General features: G+C 39.1%; 1 protein-coding gene across 3 annotated transcripts in view; it reads left to right on the forward strand.

Moving 5' to 3' along the window:
* hdac7a (histone deacetylase 7a) overlaps positions 1–14,966 on the forward strand; it is a 69,527-nt gene extending 54,561 nt beyond the window's left edge. For all 3 annotated transcript variants that reach the window (XM_042409352.1, XM_042409350.1, XM_042409351.1), the window contains 14 exons: positions 2,413–2,644; positions 3,133–3,266; positions 3,644–3,764; positions 4,223–4,272; positions 4,904–5,011; positions 7,293–7,348; positions 7,840–7,927; positions 8,109–8,228; positions 8,335–8,432; positions 12,481–12,599; positions 13,052–13,185; positions 13,625–13,706; positions 13,939–14,077; positions 14,198–14,966. In XM_042409352.1, coding sequence (XP_042265286.1) covers positions 2,413–2,644; positions 3,133–3,266; positions 3,644–3,764; positions 4,223–4,272; positions 4,904–5,011; positions 7,293–7,348; positions 7,840–7,927; positions 8,109–8,228; positions 8,335–8,432; positions 12,481–12,599; positions 13,052–13,185; positions 13,625–13,706; positions 13,939–14,077; positions 14,198–14,240 — 1,524 coding nt within the window. In that variant the 3' untranslated portion in view covers positions 14,241–14,966. The remainder of the gene's footprint in view (positions 1–2,412; positions 2,645–3,132; positions 3,267–3,643; positions 3,765–4,222; positions 4,273–4,903; positions 5,012–7,292; positions 7,349–7,839; positions 7,928–8,108; positions 8,229–8,334; positions 8,433–12,480; positions 12,600–13,051; positions 13,186–13,624; positions 13,707–13,938; positions 14,078–14,197) is intronic.
* Positions 14,967–16,809: the final 1,843 nt, after the last annotated feature.

The raw sequence follows: 16,809 nt of genomic DNA on the forward strand, positions 1-16,809 counted from the left end.
ATAAAATCTCATCAGAGCCATTTAGTCTATATTGGGAAGTGAGACAGGGAGATTGCCCATCTCCTTTGTTATTTAATATAGCACTAGAACCTTTGGCAATTGGGATAAGACGTCATCCTCATCAAGCATATTACAGCTTCTACATCAGAATGTCTTGTTTCACAATACGCAGATGATATACTTGTGACCTTAATAAATCCTGAAGTTCTTATCTTATCTTTTACAATATATTAAATCATTCAGTAAAATTTTTGGTTACAGGACAAATTGGGCTAAAAGTGAACCTATTTTATTGGAGAAAATACAGTTTTACAGGATTGCCCTGTTAAGTTTGTTCAGGATTATATCACATATTTATGACTTAAAATCTCAAAAAATCCTTAAATTAAATTTGTCAGAAGGCATTGATAAACTAAAATGTAGCATAGAATACTGGACTTTGCCTCTATCTATGATGGGCAGAGTAAATGCCATTAAGATGGTATCTCTACCAAAGTTTTTATATCTTTTTCAAAATCTTCGAAATTGATCTCAGCTGACTTTTTTAAGAAGCTAGAGTCAATCATTTTTTAATTTGTTTGGGGTTGTAAAAACACAGATTATCTAAAAATCTATTTAGGCCCACTCTGGATTGAAGTCTGGGTCTTCCAGTATTTAAAATATAGTATTTTTAATTTACTATTGGGCAACTAATACTGGCAGTGGGGTTCTCCAGACCATTAGTCACTCAATTCTGCCCCCATGTGGCTAAAATTAGAGATTATGTCCTTAATAAAACTATATGCCACACTGTCCTCCTTACTTTTTACAAATCATGCATCTGCTATTAAGTCAGTAAGTCACAATTTTGTTGTCAGAAATTCACTGAAGATTCTTACTCAAACTAAATATATCTACAAAGTCTCTAGTATTTCCATATATATACCATTTTGCCACAAACACGCCTTTACTCAAGCATTGCTGGATAACATGTTTGCTACATGGTGTGTGAAAGGGCTTAAGCGCATAAAGGACTTCAATTTAGACAATAAGTTTGCATCTTTTGGTCAATTAAGCTTGAAGTACAATCTACCTCACTCTAATCTTTTAGATTAGATGCAACTCAGGCATTTTGTGAGGGAAAACTTCCCCCATTTTGAGTCCACTTGTGAGAGACGTACTCTTGGGATTCCTTTTCTTTTGCCAGAGAGTAAGAAGCCTATAATTAAATTTGTTAGTTTTTTCTAAGGACTCTGTGTCTGTCAACTATATTAAGAGAGCTTGGGAGAGGGAAATCAATGCTGTGTTGCCTGATAAAATATGGAGGACTGCACTTTCTCATATTCATAGCTGTTCAATAAACAGCAGACATAGGTTAATTCAGTTCAAAGTGATTCACCATTTTCATTACTCTAAGGTCATGTTACATAAATTTTATCCCTCTGTGTCTCTAATCTGTGATAAGTGTAAATCGAATGATGGTACATTGTTGCAGTTATTTTGGGACTGTCCACTAATTCATTCATTCTAGTCAAGAATTTTTTTCTTTTTCTGGGGTTTACCACAGGACTCTCTCTTGACAGGGACTTGGCTCTCTTTGGATACTCCGAGGACTCTTAAACTCTCCCTTCACACATTCAAACAGTTTTATTGATGGGCATAGTACTAGCAAAATAAAAACCTTATTCTCAAAGACTGGAAGACGCCAACTGTGTCTTCCAGTCTTTAGAAACATGCTTTAGAAACTGGTTGCATGAACTTGTTTTGATTATCCAAATGGAGAAACTGCGATTAAAGAATTTAAAAGGCCAACTTAAATGGGAATAATCATGGGGTCCCTTTTTGCAATATCTGGACTCAGTTTGACCGTATTTATATGTATAAATTGGGTTTTTGTCTTTTTCTGTTTTCTTTGTGTTTTTTTTTTATACTCCTATTTTTGTTGGGCTGTAATTAACAGTCACATATGGACGATTTGTACTGTTATGTGCTTTTGTGTCCTTGACACGTGGCTAAGATGAACTTTTCTTACTTATATCTTACTTATATCCCTCTCCCCTGTTGTGTGTGTGTGTGTATGTTTAAGTTGGTTTTGAGTATTGATTTTTTTGTGTGGTTTATATGTTGCTATGAATAATGTGTCAAAAAAATGATACACCAAAAAAAATTTGAGTCATAAAAGATTCAGATTACTCTAGGTGATACAGGTCAGATAAGAGGGGCCAAATAAAACTTTTCTGAAAACAGTAGTTAAAATAGTCAACAATTTTTTGAAATGAAGACCATCCAGCTAACAATATTTTCTGTGGTTCTGGAATAAAATCTTTGGGTTTCTGCAGTTTCTGTTCTGTACCTGCCTTTCCCTTACTAACTTTTGTATTCTGTGTACCTCCAGTTATATCTAATACTTGACTATGTTTCATCTTTCTTTAGTCGTTGCTATGGGAACAGCAGAAGCAGCTACAGCAGCTGCATCGACAGATGGAGACCCTGGCAGTGCCCATGTTACGTGGCGGAGGAAGTGGCGGAGTTGGTAGCGGTCTGGGTGTCCATCGCCCCCTGTCACGTACACAGTCATCCCCAGCTTCAACATCTCTCACTCTGCCTGAGAAACCCCTCAGTCTGACGGGACAGGACACCAGCAGCAAACCACGCTTCACCACTGGTGAGTCAGACACGCTCATACAGTATTATGATTGGTAGGTATAAATAATTCAACTAATTCTCATCATCTAGCATGATGCACTGACCAGCAGAGGTAAATATCAGACCATAAGGAAACTCTTCACCTAGTAGAGATCTTAAAAATGCAGACCAAAATAGTCTTAATTATGCCTTAACTAATGGTATCTGTGAGTGGTTGAACCTTTATAATTGCAAGCACAGGCTGACTTGTGCTCCTCTTCTGGGAAAGTTCAAGAGGTGCTGTAGATTCCTTGTCCATGTCCTTAAACCCCAAATGAATAAATGTCTTTGTCTAGCTTAATATAGCATATAAACGTGTCTTTCTGATTGTTTTTGAACATAATTAAAAAAGTGGAAGACGTGGCAATAAAACCAACATTGAACAAGATGTGAAAAAGAAAAGTCAGTCTCCTGATGCAACTGGAACCTGAGGTCAATTCTTTTGTGTGTGTGTGTGTGTGTGTGCAGGGCTGGTGTATGATTCTCAGATGCTGAAGCACCAGTGCACATGTGGAGACAACAGCAGTCACCCAGAGCATGCTGGGAGGATACAGAGCATCTGGTCCCGACTACAGGAGAGAGGCCTGAGGGGGCAGTGTGAGGTAATGACATGAGACACACAAAGGAAACATGCACACACACTGATTAGGCTAGTCTGGTATCAATAATGTTGAGGATGTGCTAATTTGTGTAGAAAGTGAGTTGAATTTTAATAAAGGCTATTTGAATCACATGTCATCCTACCTAGAAAAGTGTGATCTTAAAATAGAAAGATTGAGTTTACAGGTAAATGAGTTTCTGTTGGAGCAGTGACTCTGCAGGCTCTGCTACCATTAATTACAGATTATTCATTATCTATATGCCTCCACGTGATACGTCAAATTCTTGATCCTCTGGGCTTCCAGATGTGTATTGTCTCTTTCTACAGCATCTAGTATTGGAGATGGGAAATTAGAATTAAAATTTTGTGTTCATACAGAGTATTCGTGGTCGTAAAGCCACTCTGGAGGAGCTACAATCAGTCCATACAGAACGTCATGTGTTGCTCTACGGCACCAACCCGCTCAACAGACTCAAACTGGACAACCGCAAACTGGCCGGTATGTTACACCTCAGACTAATAGATTTGTAAATTCAAATTTATGTAGTTTGTAGTATGTAGTTTCAAGACAAATTCAAATAAACTAATAGTGAACATGAAAGATGTTTTCTCTGCAGAGCAAATATGATCACGACCACTAAAACCAGTGTTCCAGATGTCCAATTCAGAGCTCAAACTATATCATGAACATTTGCTTTTCAATTATAATATTTTTGAGCTATGTTAATTAAGTTAAAAAGAAATTGCAAACATGTAATGGTGATACATAGCATACTGGATACATCATCATCAATACAATTTTCTCATACCATAAATACTCATGTCAGGCCAGCTTATGCCTTTTCTTTTTATTAGCTGTGTTATCATAAAAAAAAAATATTTTGAAAAGAATAACAACCTGAAATCTTTAATTGAATGAATTTATAAATATGTATGATCATGTCTCTGTTTCCTCAGGAATCCTCTCTCAAAGGATGTTTGTGATGTTACCATGCGGGGGTGTAGGGGTAAGAGAAAAGACACACACGCACAAACAACTCTATTTTAGATCATAATTCTCCAGAGGTCTTAATGAAAGCTATACGATATAACATAATCACTGCGTTGATGAAAGACAATATTGTTTCAAATAAAAGCAGCAAAGACAAGCAAAGAAAATTACAAGAAAGAAAGACAGAAAGAAAGACAGGATATTAAAGAGGAAAAGAGAGTTGGCTTGGCTCAGTACTAACGTTTGCCTGACAGTCCGTGTCGAACCATGGCAAGTCAGACTAATGAGAACAACATGTCCATGACCAGGGATAAAAGAAATGCCTTGGATTTCACTGTCCAAGCCAGATGGACAGTAATGCCAGTTTGTGAACAAACAGAGAAGAGAAAAAACTGAACGGAAAAGAAAATTACCAGCAAATATGGCTCTGGCCTCGAAACAGGGGAGTAAAGCATACGTTTTAAGTCACAGTTGTACATTGGGTCATTCATTTCTTAGAGAAAGTTTTCTTTCATCGATTCAAAGGGATTTTAGACATAGTCAGGATTCATTCAACAGCAGGTATTATAAATAGGTCCACACATATGGATAAGATTTTTTTTATTCTGTCATTTAGTGGGCTTAATCATTTGTCTGTTGATTGGCAGGTTGATAATGACACCATCTGGAATGAATCGCACACCTCCACAGCGTCACGCATGGCAGCAGGCAGCGTCGTTGAGCTGGCCGTCAGAGTGGCCAAGGGTGAACTAAAGGTGAGAAACCCAGAAGTGATTCTGTCAATCTGTCTGATTGGTTGTGGAAAAAATTTGTTGCCTTACATCCAAGACTTCATTACATTTCTGTAGCAATTTCTTGTTTGAGTCACTCACCTTGCATTGCCTTCAGCGAGTGTTGGAGTGATGCAGAAAATTCATCAAATTCAAATTAAAACTTGGTTTTCTGATTAAATGCTCTCAAAAACATTTATGTCAAACCTCGCCACATACTTGTATATGACTGTACAGAGAGTATATAAGTGATGATGAATGGATGAAGTGGAGGCAAGGAATGCCACAATGCAATACAAATTTAAACGGTTATGATATTGTTTTAATCATGAAAAACACATGTAGACTAAATGGACATTTACTATGTCAGAAGTTGGAAAAAGCAGATGGTTTGGCAGATATAAAAATTACAGATTTACCGTTATACTCCTGCACACAAAGTGTTTTTCAGTCACTGGATCGTGGACCAAAAACAACTTTTGGAACACAAAGTTATTGTGAGGTAATTTGGGAGTTTTTATCCACCACTGGCAGCCTTTTGTTCATGTATGTCAACTAACAGGATCAGAGAGAAACATGAACTTCCACATACATCCGGAAAAGGAGCATGCCTCACCCTGCTTTAAGGAGCGACCAACCCACTTCAAAGTCCAATGGGTTTCAGAGAAGAGCTTTCCTGTCACATCATGGCCTAAATGTTCCTTTTCCTCCTCACAATGATGGGTCTGGGATAAACATAATTTGTTTCTTTTTTTATTTATAGTGGTTAACCCTTAGAGACCGACCATAGAGCCATTTTTGTGTTTTTTAGGGGGGCGGCAGGGGATCTTTAGGGGGAAATAGCAGGTAACAGTATATGTCACATAGAAATGGTGTACATCATCTGAAAGCTGGGAACCTGAAGATTAATTTGAGATGCAGCTCAGCACTGTTTGTCAAGTTTTTTTAGTCATAAATCTGTAGTAAACATTGTGTTTTGGTTAGGTGCCTATTCAAAGGGCTTAGAACATTATGATGGAAGTATATGATGGTCATTCCCCGGCTCAATTACAGCTCATCAGTTGTTGCAGCAGTTTTATGGGTTGATATCATTTGTTACAGCCTCTGAAAAACAGTAATGTCAGCTGAGATCGCAGACACCCCCACGGGTCTCTGAGGGTTAAATATTCTGTAAGTATACAATTGGCAAAAAGTATTCATTGCTGGCAACCACAATCCAAACAGTTATACCCTACAAAAAAAAGGTTGTGTAAAACAGGGCAGGCAGGCAGAGAATGAAAATGAAAAACAATAAACACAACCCTGAGGCTCCGTCTATACACAGCAGTGGTACAGTAGTATACAACCACTACACTACACAGCAACCACAGTACAACCACTCTGCTTCAGCAAAGCTTTGTTTTGGCTTAACATATTGTAGGGAGAGCACGTATACTAAATAAACTAACACATCTTTATATTGTTAGAACTTGTACATTTGATCTTCTGTCTTCATGAAATGTTTGACCTCATGCTTTGAGTTTTACTCACAGGGGGTGATAAAGAAGTATAGTTGAGAATATATTGAACTTATAGAATAGACCTTTCTCACAGCAGACATTTTGACTTGACATGTTAGGAAAAGCACAGGTGTTGTTAATAACATTAATGATGACTCCATTGTGTTTGAGTGTGCCAGTAAGCTATGACAGTGTGACAGCAAGTGCAATTCCAGGACCCTGAAACCAAAACAGCTAAACTGAATTCTTTAATTTAATCTTTAATTTTATGACATGTCAAAATATCTTCCGTGAAAAAGGCACATATGAATGCTGAATGCTATGTCACATATGAAGGCATAAGACAGAGAACATATTTCATGTGACTGAAACATTTATACTGGATTTAAAGCCATAATAAGTCAGTTTTTAAAAAACTTTTCTCTATAAAATGCAAATGTATCTTAAATATTGTGACTTATAAACAACAATTATTTTGCATTTCTCAACTGATCATAATTGAAGCCTGTTGTCATTGCAAGCAGTACTGATGTGAACAAACCTTTAAAATCATCAGGAAACACTGATCTTGGATTTAGTGTGTTAAGGGACCTGTCAAACAATTAAGTGATAACTTTTTCCCATACTGTCGTGAGTTTTGGTGGTGGGTAATATTCTTTATTTGTGTGCCAAAACAATTCCTTACATTATTAAAAACTGTGAGATTTTACACCAGAAGTGCTTCATATCCAGTGACACACTAATTAATAACACATTTCTCTACACAGAACGGCTTTGCTGTGGTCAGACCGCCAGGGCACCACGCAGACCCCTCCAATCCAATGTAAGTGTGTGTGTGTGTGTGTGTGTGTGTGTGTGTGTGTGTGTGTGTGTGTGTGTGTGTGTACGTGTGTCACATGCTCAGCCTGACCACAGTCAGTTTTCCTGTTCTTGCTGCACTGTCAGCAGCTTTGTGGGGGATATTTATGAAGTGACAGAGAGACAAAGGTACAAAATAAGGAAGATTAATACTTTTTTGTGTTTTTTTTTTGTGTGTGTATGTAGTTTTTCTTTTTTTACTGGTGCTTGTTCTACTCATCTTCTCATTTATCCTGAGAACAGTCAAGTACGACTGTATGGTTTTCCATTTTTGACATATACATTAACAGATACTTTTATGAAGAATAGTGAGTGCAACATGAAAACAAGCCACACACACACTACACACAACCAGAACTCAATTCAAAAAAAGAATGGTGTCAAAGAAATGAGCCAAAGTTATAATGTTATTCTAAACTGTAATTTAACTTATATCCACTCTGGCTGTCTCTACAGGGGTTTCTGTTACTTCAATTCAGTGGCCATAGCTGCCAAGCAACTCCAACACAAGCTCAGCGTCAGCAAGATCCTCATTGTTGACTGGGTAAGAGACAGCTTGTCAACTCTGGCCTCAAGCTGGTATTTTCACTGCTGTTGTTTATATAGATGAAAATACTCATGAATGTACTCAAAGCACATCTATGATACTCAGAAGTGAATTTAAATCCTGTGGTTACACCACTGCACATATAGTATTCCTATATCTACCCCCATCCTGTTGCTAGGATGTTCACCACGGTAACGGGACCCAGGAAATTTTCTACAGCGACCCCAGCATTCTCTACATCTCACTTCATCGCTATGATGACGGGAACTTCTTCCCTGGCAGTGGGTCGCCAGCTGAGGTGGGTGACGTGTCAGAGCCTGACATATGACAGTGAAACTGCATATCTTTACTGAGTGATAGTGCAACATGAATGAGATCATTTCTAAATGAATTTTTGGTTTTAGGTCGGCTCTGGAGCAGGTGAGGGCTTCAATGTGAATGTGGCGTGGACGGGAGGACTGGACCCACCCATGGGAGATGCCGAGTACCTCGCTGCATTTAGGTAGAACCAACTAACTGCTCTTTTTAAACACTACAACACAATGATTAGAATTATAATGCCATTATATCTTATGTGGGGTCACGCGATCTGCAGTTCTTTCTCATAATGGATGGAACTGCATTCATCAGTCACATTTTTGATGTGTTTGGTGTTTGTTTTAGCATGTTCTAAATGTGGTAACAATAGCTGTTTTTAATTCATGTCTTGGATGTGAGCTAACATCAAAAAAAGTCTAAATAAATTGTGTCCACTGTTTTGCTGCCACCACTACTCCAGTTTTTGTTGATCAGGATCAGGAACTCTGGTGGAGTTGTAATCAGACACTTTCTCTCACTTCCTTCACACTGAACCACAACAAACACACTTAAGCTGATCAGAGGCTTCACATCGCCTCTGACGTAATTAATAATCCCTGTCATTTGGAGAGCATGTGTCTGGCGCTCTCTGTTTCCAATAACTTTTGATGCTTTACAGTAAATGCTCTCCAGGTCTTATGTTTGACAGAATGTCGACGGTTACTTCCTGCTCGTGGGTTGGATAATTGTCATCGGTGGGTGGTTGGCACCAATAAAGTTTCAGTAGTGTGGGCCTTCTGGTTGTCTGGTGCATCCAACACCAAGGAAAACTGTGGCAACCGCATGGTTACTGGAAAAGGGGCACAGTGACAAACTCGCAGACATAAAGGGGGAAACTGCACACATGCACACAAGCATACATGTGTTTATATACAGTTCTTGTCCAATAACACATGTGTTGAAACATGTATGGTTGGTGGGCCATAATCATAAGAGTGTAATGACAAAATAGGGCAGCACCCTCAGCAAACATCTGCTTCAGTGCATTTAGTTCCTGTCATTACTGTGTACCTCCAATAATACACAAAGTCATTTACAATCATTGTAAGATAATGTCATGCACCCAATGTTTTTATTAGTCTGGAGGAAGGAAAGCATTTAATGCAGCTTTGAATTCATTATATCGTGTTTTCAGATTCATTTGCTCATAATTTAGGTTTGAATTTGCCCCACCCTGTTTGTTCCTTAACAGCAGAACAGAAAATTATGAGCACAATGAACTAGGTAATGCTGGCTTCAGTGTTCTGTTTTCATGGTGAGTGACCTCCCTAATGTTTTGGATGTTGTGAAGTTTTTGTTATACTGAGAGGGACTTTTGTGCCTTCCAGAGTTTGATTTTTTTTTTTCAAATTTAAAACAGAATCTGTTATGAAAAGTATTTAATGACAACATAGAGTTTAACCAGTCTCCAAAGTGATCAAATCTAGGAAGAATTGAAGGGACATGCTCCTTCAAGTTCAATGGGAATGACAAACTGATTCAAATTATCATTATTATTACATAATGACAATCGTATGGCTTAGTATTCAGATCTGGACCTAATAGAAGTTCAATCTGCTTGGAGCTTCAGATGGCGAGAGTTCACCACATCAAAACAGTTCAGATAATTGTTTGCTCAGTTACAGAAAACAATACTCATCTCAGGACCTTAGGATGTGATTTAAGTTTGGATCACAGATTCCAGGTGAAACTTGAGTTGCAGTGTAAACTCACACTTCTTACCAGTGCAATGTGGTGCCTTTTTATACTGGAGAAGAATTCAGAATTAATGACAAGTCATGTCTTTGGCGGGCACTTTGAGCCTTTAGTTGGATGGTAGAGAGTGAGACATATGACAGGAAATGTGTTAGTGAGAGAGGTGGGATGACATGCAACAAAGGTGGACCCAGCTAATAATAATTATCATTATTTTACCATAGGTCCACATAATCTCATTTTAGGCCCTAATGGGGAGGCCTGTTGCCTTAACAACTCATAAAGAGCATTATTCCTTTCATATGGAGTCGAAATCTAAAAGGCCCCCACTTCCCACCCACCACTTACACGCCATCCACCTCCCCTGTAAATGAATAAAGTTTGCAAATGCTGAACGGTCTGTGGGTGAAAAACTAAATGTAAAAGCAATTTAATGGAATACATTTTATGGGTTTAAGTTTGTGAGTGCTTCAACTTCAGAGGGGGAGCTTTGTTGCATTTTCACCTTATCCTTCATTCTCACCCCCCTTCTTTTCCATCACCCCCAGCCCAAGCCCCATCACCCCACACACACATTCTCCCTCTTCCTCTCCTCCTTTGATTGATCTTTAATAAGCGTCCCCTTCTCTTCTCCACCCTCCCTCCCTGCCTCCATCTTTCCATTAGTTTGTCTGTAGTTACATTCTCTGGGGGGAGCGTGGCAGCTTTAATGGGTCTACAGGGGAGGTGCGGTTGGTTTTTGCGGTTATGTGTGGGGATGAGTGAGGAGTGTGTGCGTGCTCTGCTTCATATCCACGTGAATATGATAAAGTTTAGGTCTGCTTTATGAATTGACTTTATTTAATGAATCATTAGGTAAGACACCCCCAACATACAACATACAGCATTATAAAAAGAGGACAAAGTAAAATTATTTCCGCTTGTGTGTTTGCATCTGTATGTGCATGAAAATTCATCATCAACATTCTGTTGTTTTTGTCTTTGTGTTGTGTATTTGTATGTATATACTCATGCTGGAATGTGTTGGTGTGTTTTATCTCTGTCCTCATTTTTGTCTATGAGCTCATGTTGTCCATCTGCACGCAGTCATGACAGCAGTATGTGTTTGTATATGTGTGTGTATGTGTGTGTGTGTGTGTGTGTGTGTACAAAAGGGAGGGAGGGAGGTCTCCAAAGTCCCCAGGCAGAATAATGAAGGTAAATGGATCCCAGATGGACTGTTTTTCCTCTTTTCTCTGTGTTGTCAATGACGTGAGGAGAGTGACAAGCCTCTAATGGGAAACAGACTCACACACTCTGGCTTTGAACTCCACCGACAGCATCGAGCTGCAGAGTCGAGCCTCTCCCCGCCTTCAGGACAGCAATGCTCTCTTTCTTAATAAGAATAGCATTAAGAAAACTTTCATCTGCTTAAAGTCCACAAACAACACTGAGCAGCTTCAATAGTTGACTAAACAATACGGCTTTGTCAAGCAGACTTGTCTTACTTGAGGCTCTGCAGCTTCTCCAACAGAGAAACAAGAGTCTGGGATCAGACAAACTTTGGTTTCACTTTTTTTAGATTTAATCATAAATATTTGTCATCCGGGCTACTCCCCAGTTTGGAAATGCCCACTTTGACGTTAAAACAGCTACTTTTTACTGACTAGGGACAACCCTCATGAGCATGTGATGAGATGACTTGTTAAAGTCTCTATTCTTCAGTGACTTATTATGCTTTAAGACAACTCTGGTTGTTAGAGTACAATATCATTACTGGGACAGTGTGTTGAGGTGTACTGTTGTGGTCTATCAGGTTCAGATTTCACTGTTAGAATGTGTTTTTTTTTTTTTTATCTCTCTTCCATCTTCTCTGTCATATGCAACACAAATGCTTTCTGCCATGCCATCATTTACTTCTGCTGTTTTAACACCCTGGTGCATGTGCGTAATTAAATGTGACTGTCCTTAGTGATGTCTCAGTGGGGAAGTCATTACAACAATATAAACACTTTTTCCAGTGTTATAGTAGGGTTAGGTTAAGTGTTTTTTGACAGTTGATCCAAGTTGCGTTACTGCATTTTGTGCATTTTTATGGCTTTGAAATAGATGGTCAGAACTGTATGTCAAACCTCTCTGGAGGGTGGAATGGTAGGAACACTGGCATGACATTGATTTTTTTTTTTTTTTTTTAAATCTCAGAGTTCAGATTTCATAAATGATCACTGAGATTTCTGCTGTGAATTAACCCTCCTGTATGTGAAATGCCTGAAATGTATACATGGGTGCATATACCAAACAGGAGATCAGACTAACAGATATTTCTGACTGTAGCAAACACAGCAAAGTTTTTATTACCTTTGATAGTGAACAGGGAAATTACAATTACACACTGGTGTTATCCTTTAAAATATGACTTCTTTTAATCTCTATTGGCACCCAATAGGAACTGTAACAACACAGACATTTCCTCCCAGTCCCTTTAAGTTACAGTGGCTTGTGTTTGTGTGTGCCTACAGGACTGTGGTGATGCCCATTGCTCAGGAGTTCTCCCCGGACGTCGTTCTGGTGTCAGCTGGTTTTGATGCTGCCGAGGGCAACCCCGCTCCTCTGGGAGGGTACAAGGTCTCCGCCAAATGTAAGCATGGCTCTCTACCACAGACTGCACAGGCTGTCCTCCAGTCTTTAGCTCAACGTCTGGTGTTTAGCAAGGGATGCCAATAAGAGCTTTATTTTGTGGTCCTGTGGGTATTTGGAGATATTAATAGATTATTACAGCTCCTGTCAAGCATGGACCAAAACGCAGGAGTTGTGCCTTCTACAGTACCATACCTCGGAGCATCACTGATGTAACCATAATTATAGTAATTAGTAGTTGGCATGGTGCTGTGGGAGGATCCACAAGGTAAAAATATACTGTGCATTTGTTTTCAAAGAATATTGGAAATTATAGTAAAAGTCATTTTGGTGCAGTAAGTCTTACAGTAAGTTGTATCATGATTGCAGCTTACCTGCTTAGCTTTATTCTAATTTTCTTTTGCATGGTTCACATCTCATCTTGACATTTCTGTATGTGTTTGTCTACCAAAGGTTTCAGCTTCCTGACCCACCAGCTGATGTCTCTAGCAGGGGGTCGTCTGGTTTTGGCCCTAGAGGGAGGTCATGACCTCACAGCTATCTGTGACGCATCTGAAGCCTGTGTCAGTGCACTCCTGGGCAATCAGGTGAGGCATGCTGGGTAATGGAGTTCTTTTTTATTCTTTTAGTCTTCCTCAGGGTCATCTGTTTAACCAACAGATGAGGAAAACATCTATCTTAGTGCTGAAATTCACAGGGTTTGTGGAATATCAGGGGTTTTGAAAGGCCAGGCATGAGGGGAAGTCAGGGAAACTTCTAAGACACAGTTAATGTACTTACTATAATTATGGAACCCATAATATGTTGTATACTAACTACTGTAGAAAATGTGCATTTTTACATTGATTCAAGAAGTGTATATATTTTATAGACAAGAAATTACTTATTTATAAATTAAGTATTTCATGATGTTCACTGTTTAAAGCTGAGCACTGTTTACTGTATCTCTTCAGTCACTTTTTAACCAAACAGGTAACAATTGAAATGATGTGATTATGTTTTGATGGTTGCCTCTCTGTCCTGTAGGACCCACTGCCAGAAGAAGTCCTACTCCAGAAGCCTAACGCTAACGCAGTCCGCTCCCTGCAGACTGTCATACAGATACAAAGTGAGCAGCAAAAAGTGTATTCACTTATTCATTAATATATTTTTGTTATTTTATTTAATCATGTGAAAGTCCACTACATGTTTTGTCCATTCTTCTCCTCCTCTTCCACCTTTTATACTATTGTAATCAACACATGGGGCCTCTGGATATGATACTTTGATCAGAATAGTATTAAGCATGTGGTGTTAGCGTGACAACACCAGTAACCTGTAATTGTACGTATGTGTTGCAGGTCAGTACTGGCAGAGTGTGAAGGCTTACAGCGGATCAGTGGGTCTGTCCTACCTGGCTGCTCAGAGAAGAGACTGCGAGGAAACAGATGCTGTCAATGCTCTGGCTTCACTTTCTGTGGGAGTTCTTTCCAACAAGAGGTACCTCACACACATTCAGTCACACATACGTTCATGCAACCATGCAAAGATAAAAATCAAACTTTCACACTCTCACCAACTCTCCCCTAATGTCTGCTTTTCTTTCACCCTTTTCTCCAGCCTTCCTGCCGAGCCGATGGAGCATGACAGTGACTCCATGTAGAAAAATCTGACCAATCACCTCACAGAACTCACTTTCAGGAATTTGGCCCCACCTGTAGCCTTGGATCTCCTGCGCTGTTAACGACCATGAAGGGGACTTTTTTTGTAATGCCACTGAGCCCCACCCATCTGCCTTATTCACACACACGTACATACACCAACACACAATGCTGAACCTCTACAAACCTGCCGCATGAGCGCCTCAATGCTGGTAACCATTCATCTGAAGCCAGCAGCACTACCTGCAGCTGGGAAACCTTCTGAGACCTCACCAAAGAGCAATACAAGATGTTTTTCTAATAGACTTTTCATGTCTCCTGACTGACATTGGATTTTGTGTGTGTTCAGAAGTCAGAAGTACAACAGCTCTGTGACCACAAACCTTTCAGACACAGACAGAATTCAGATGCAGAGTGCGGCTCTGATTCTTCTTGAAGCACTATGTACCAGCAGCTGTTTTGTTGCCTTAACTTTGCCTTAACTTCAGGACCAACATCAGGGTTCAGAGGGAGGAGACTTTGGATAATAAATTCCTCTCTCCTGTGCCATTTTGCTTCCCAAGTCTGACGCCAACTGAACAGGATGCAAAATGGCTGATGGCTGAATGAACCTCTGACATCAGGTGAAAGCATACACGCTTACACCTGATGGATAAAATGCAAAACAATAAGAAGTGGCCACATCATAAAGAAAGAAAAAAAGACACAGAGATTGTCTGTTTTAATGATGTCATTACATGCAGTTTAACCACTAAAAGAAGAAAACAAAGAACTCGAGGTAAAGAGAGGAAATGAAGACACAAAATGGACAACTGTGGTTTTGTCGAAACAAAGAAAGGGCAGACGTCCCTGTTGTTTTATTGCACTGTGCATTCCATAATGTGAACATTAAGAAATTCCAAAGCTCTGGGAAACACAAAACAACTCCTCTTTCTAGGTTATTTAAATGTTTTTTGAAGATTTGGATGAATGGTGTTTGCTCTGTCTTCTTCCCACTCGCAATCTGAGATGTCTTATGAAGTCTCCGACTCACTCAAAGGACATGTATTGACCGAAATACTGTAGAGTTGTTTTTCCCATGAAGTTCACCTGGAAAGTAGGAAAGATTTTAAGAGCAGGATTTTTTTTTCACTGCTATTCAGTGTCTTAAATGTACAAACACACACACACATAAATACCTACACACACACATACTAAACAATGAACTTTTGATGTACCACTAGTATTGAATACTGTATATTATTGTTTATATTTGAGACTAAATGAGCATTCATTCCACCACTGAGGACCATTGTATTGTTCTGTAGTAGCAATAATGTTAATGCACTTAATGGATATCACCCAAAGAAAACTGCCTTAAAACAGCCTGCACTTGGCAGTGGGGCTGTATGGAAGCAACACGAGGGACCAGTATGGATACTGCTCCAACAATGACTCCTCTTCTTAAGACAGCATTAGAACCTGTGGATTTAGGTGAGCATCTTATATGTAGACTTTTGTATACTGTTTGTTGCAAGGATGAGTTCATTGATGTCCACATACATGCTGTATAAGGAGATACAATTTGAGAGTCCTGGTTTATAGTCCTTCAGATGTTTTGTTTGTTATATACTGTAAAAAGTTCCAGACCTAGTCACAGTCTAATTAAGGAAGCTAATCCATTGTGTTTTGTTTTGAAGTGAACTTGAGTGTTTTTCCACATGACTCTTCTCCATGAGTACACGTCTTTACTCTGCTTAATGTAACTGTGCTTAAAAGCAGCTCTGCTTGTCATGTTACCATGAATAGAGACGATGCCATGCTAAAAGTTTGAAAAGTGTATGTCAGTCATCTGAACTTATGTTTGTAGTAGAATTCAAGTTGATCAGTCTTTTGAAGAATTTTCTGACTGCCCAGATACTAAAGGGCTCTGCATTCCAAGAATCAAAATAACACGATCATGTTTCTTAGTTTGGAGGTTATTGTTTAGCAAACCAGTGCTAGTTGAAGTGCATTTTCCATGCACACTAGGGGCTTACCAGTTTAGGCTTTAGATGGCCAATACTAATGTTTTTAGATTAGAGCTGCAGATAACTCAGTCTAAAATATCTTTTAATTTGACAAAATATGTGGCCAAAAAAGCACTATTTTCTGTTTCTTACAGATTTTTTTTCTTTTAGGGTTTTAAAGCTTCTAAAACAGCATCTAGACACTTAAACGCTCCAATGAAATTGCTGGCTTTGTCTGAAAGCTGTTGCTTTAGAGATTTTCTTTTAAGTCCATGATTGGACTGAAAGCAGCACAATCTGATTTTCAACTCTTGGCAAAGATTTCATAAAGTGAGACCTGATTTGGCGTTTGTGTGTAAATGCAGCTTTTGTAAAAATCTAGATTTGAAATTAGCACAATCTGCACAGCATGTTAATTTGACTGGCCAAAGGAAATATTGTCAGCTTATCATTGAGGTGGGAAACTGTAGGTGCGTCAAGAGTTGAGTTTGCAGACTCTGGGCATTGTCTGCCCAACAGAAAGCCTCAGAGCTTTTATATCAAACAAAAGGACAGTAGAAACCAAAATGGTAGGAAGTCCCAC

The sequence above is a fragment of the Thunnus maccoyii genome, chromosome 4, assembly GCF_910596095.1.
Source record: "Thunnus maccoyii chromosome 4, fThuMac1.1, whole genome shotgun sequence".
Classification (NCBI taxonomy): Eukaryota; Metazoa; Chordata; class Actinopteri; order Scombriformes; family Scombridae; genus Thunnus; species Thunnus maccoyii.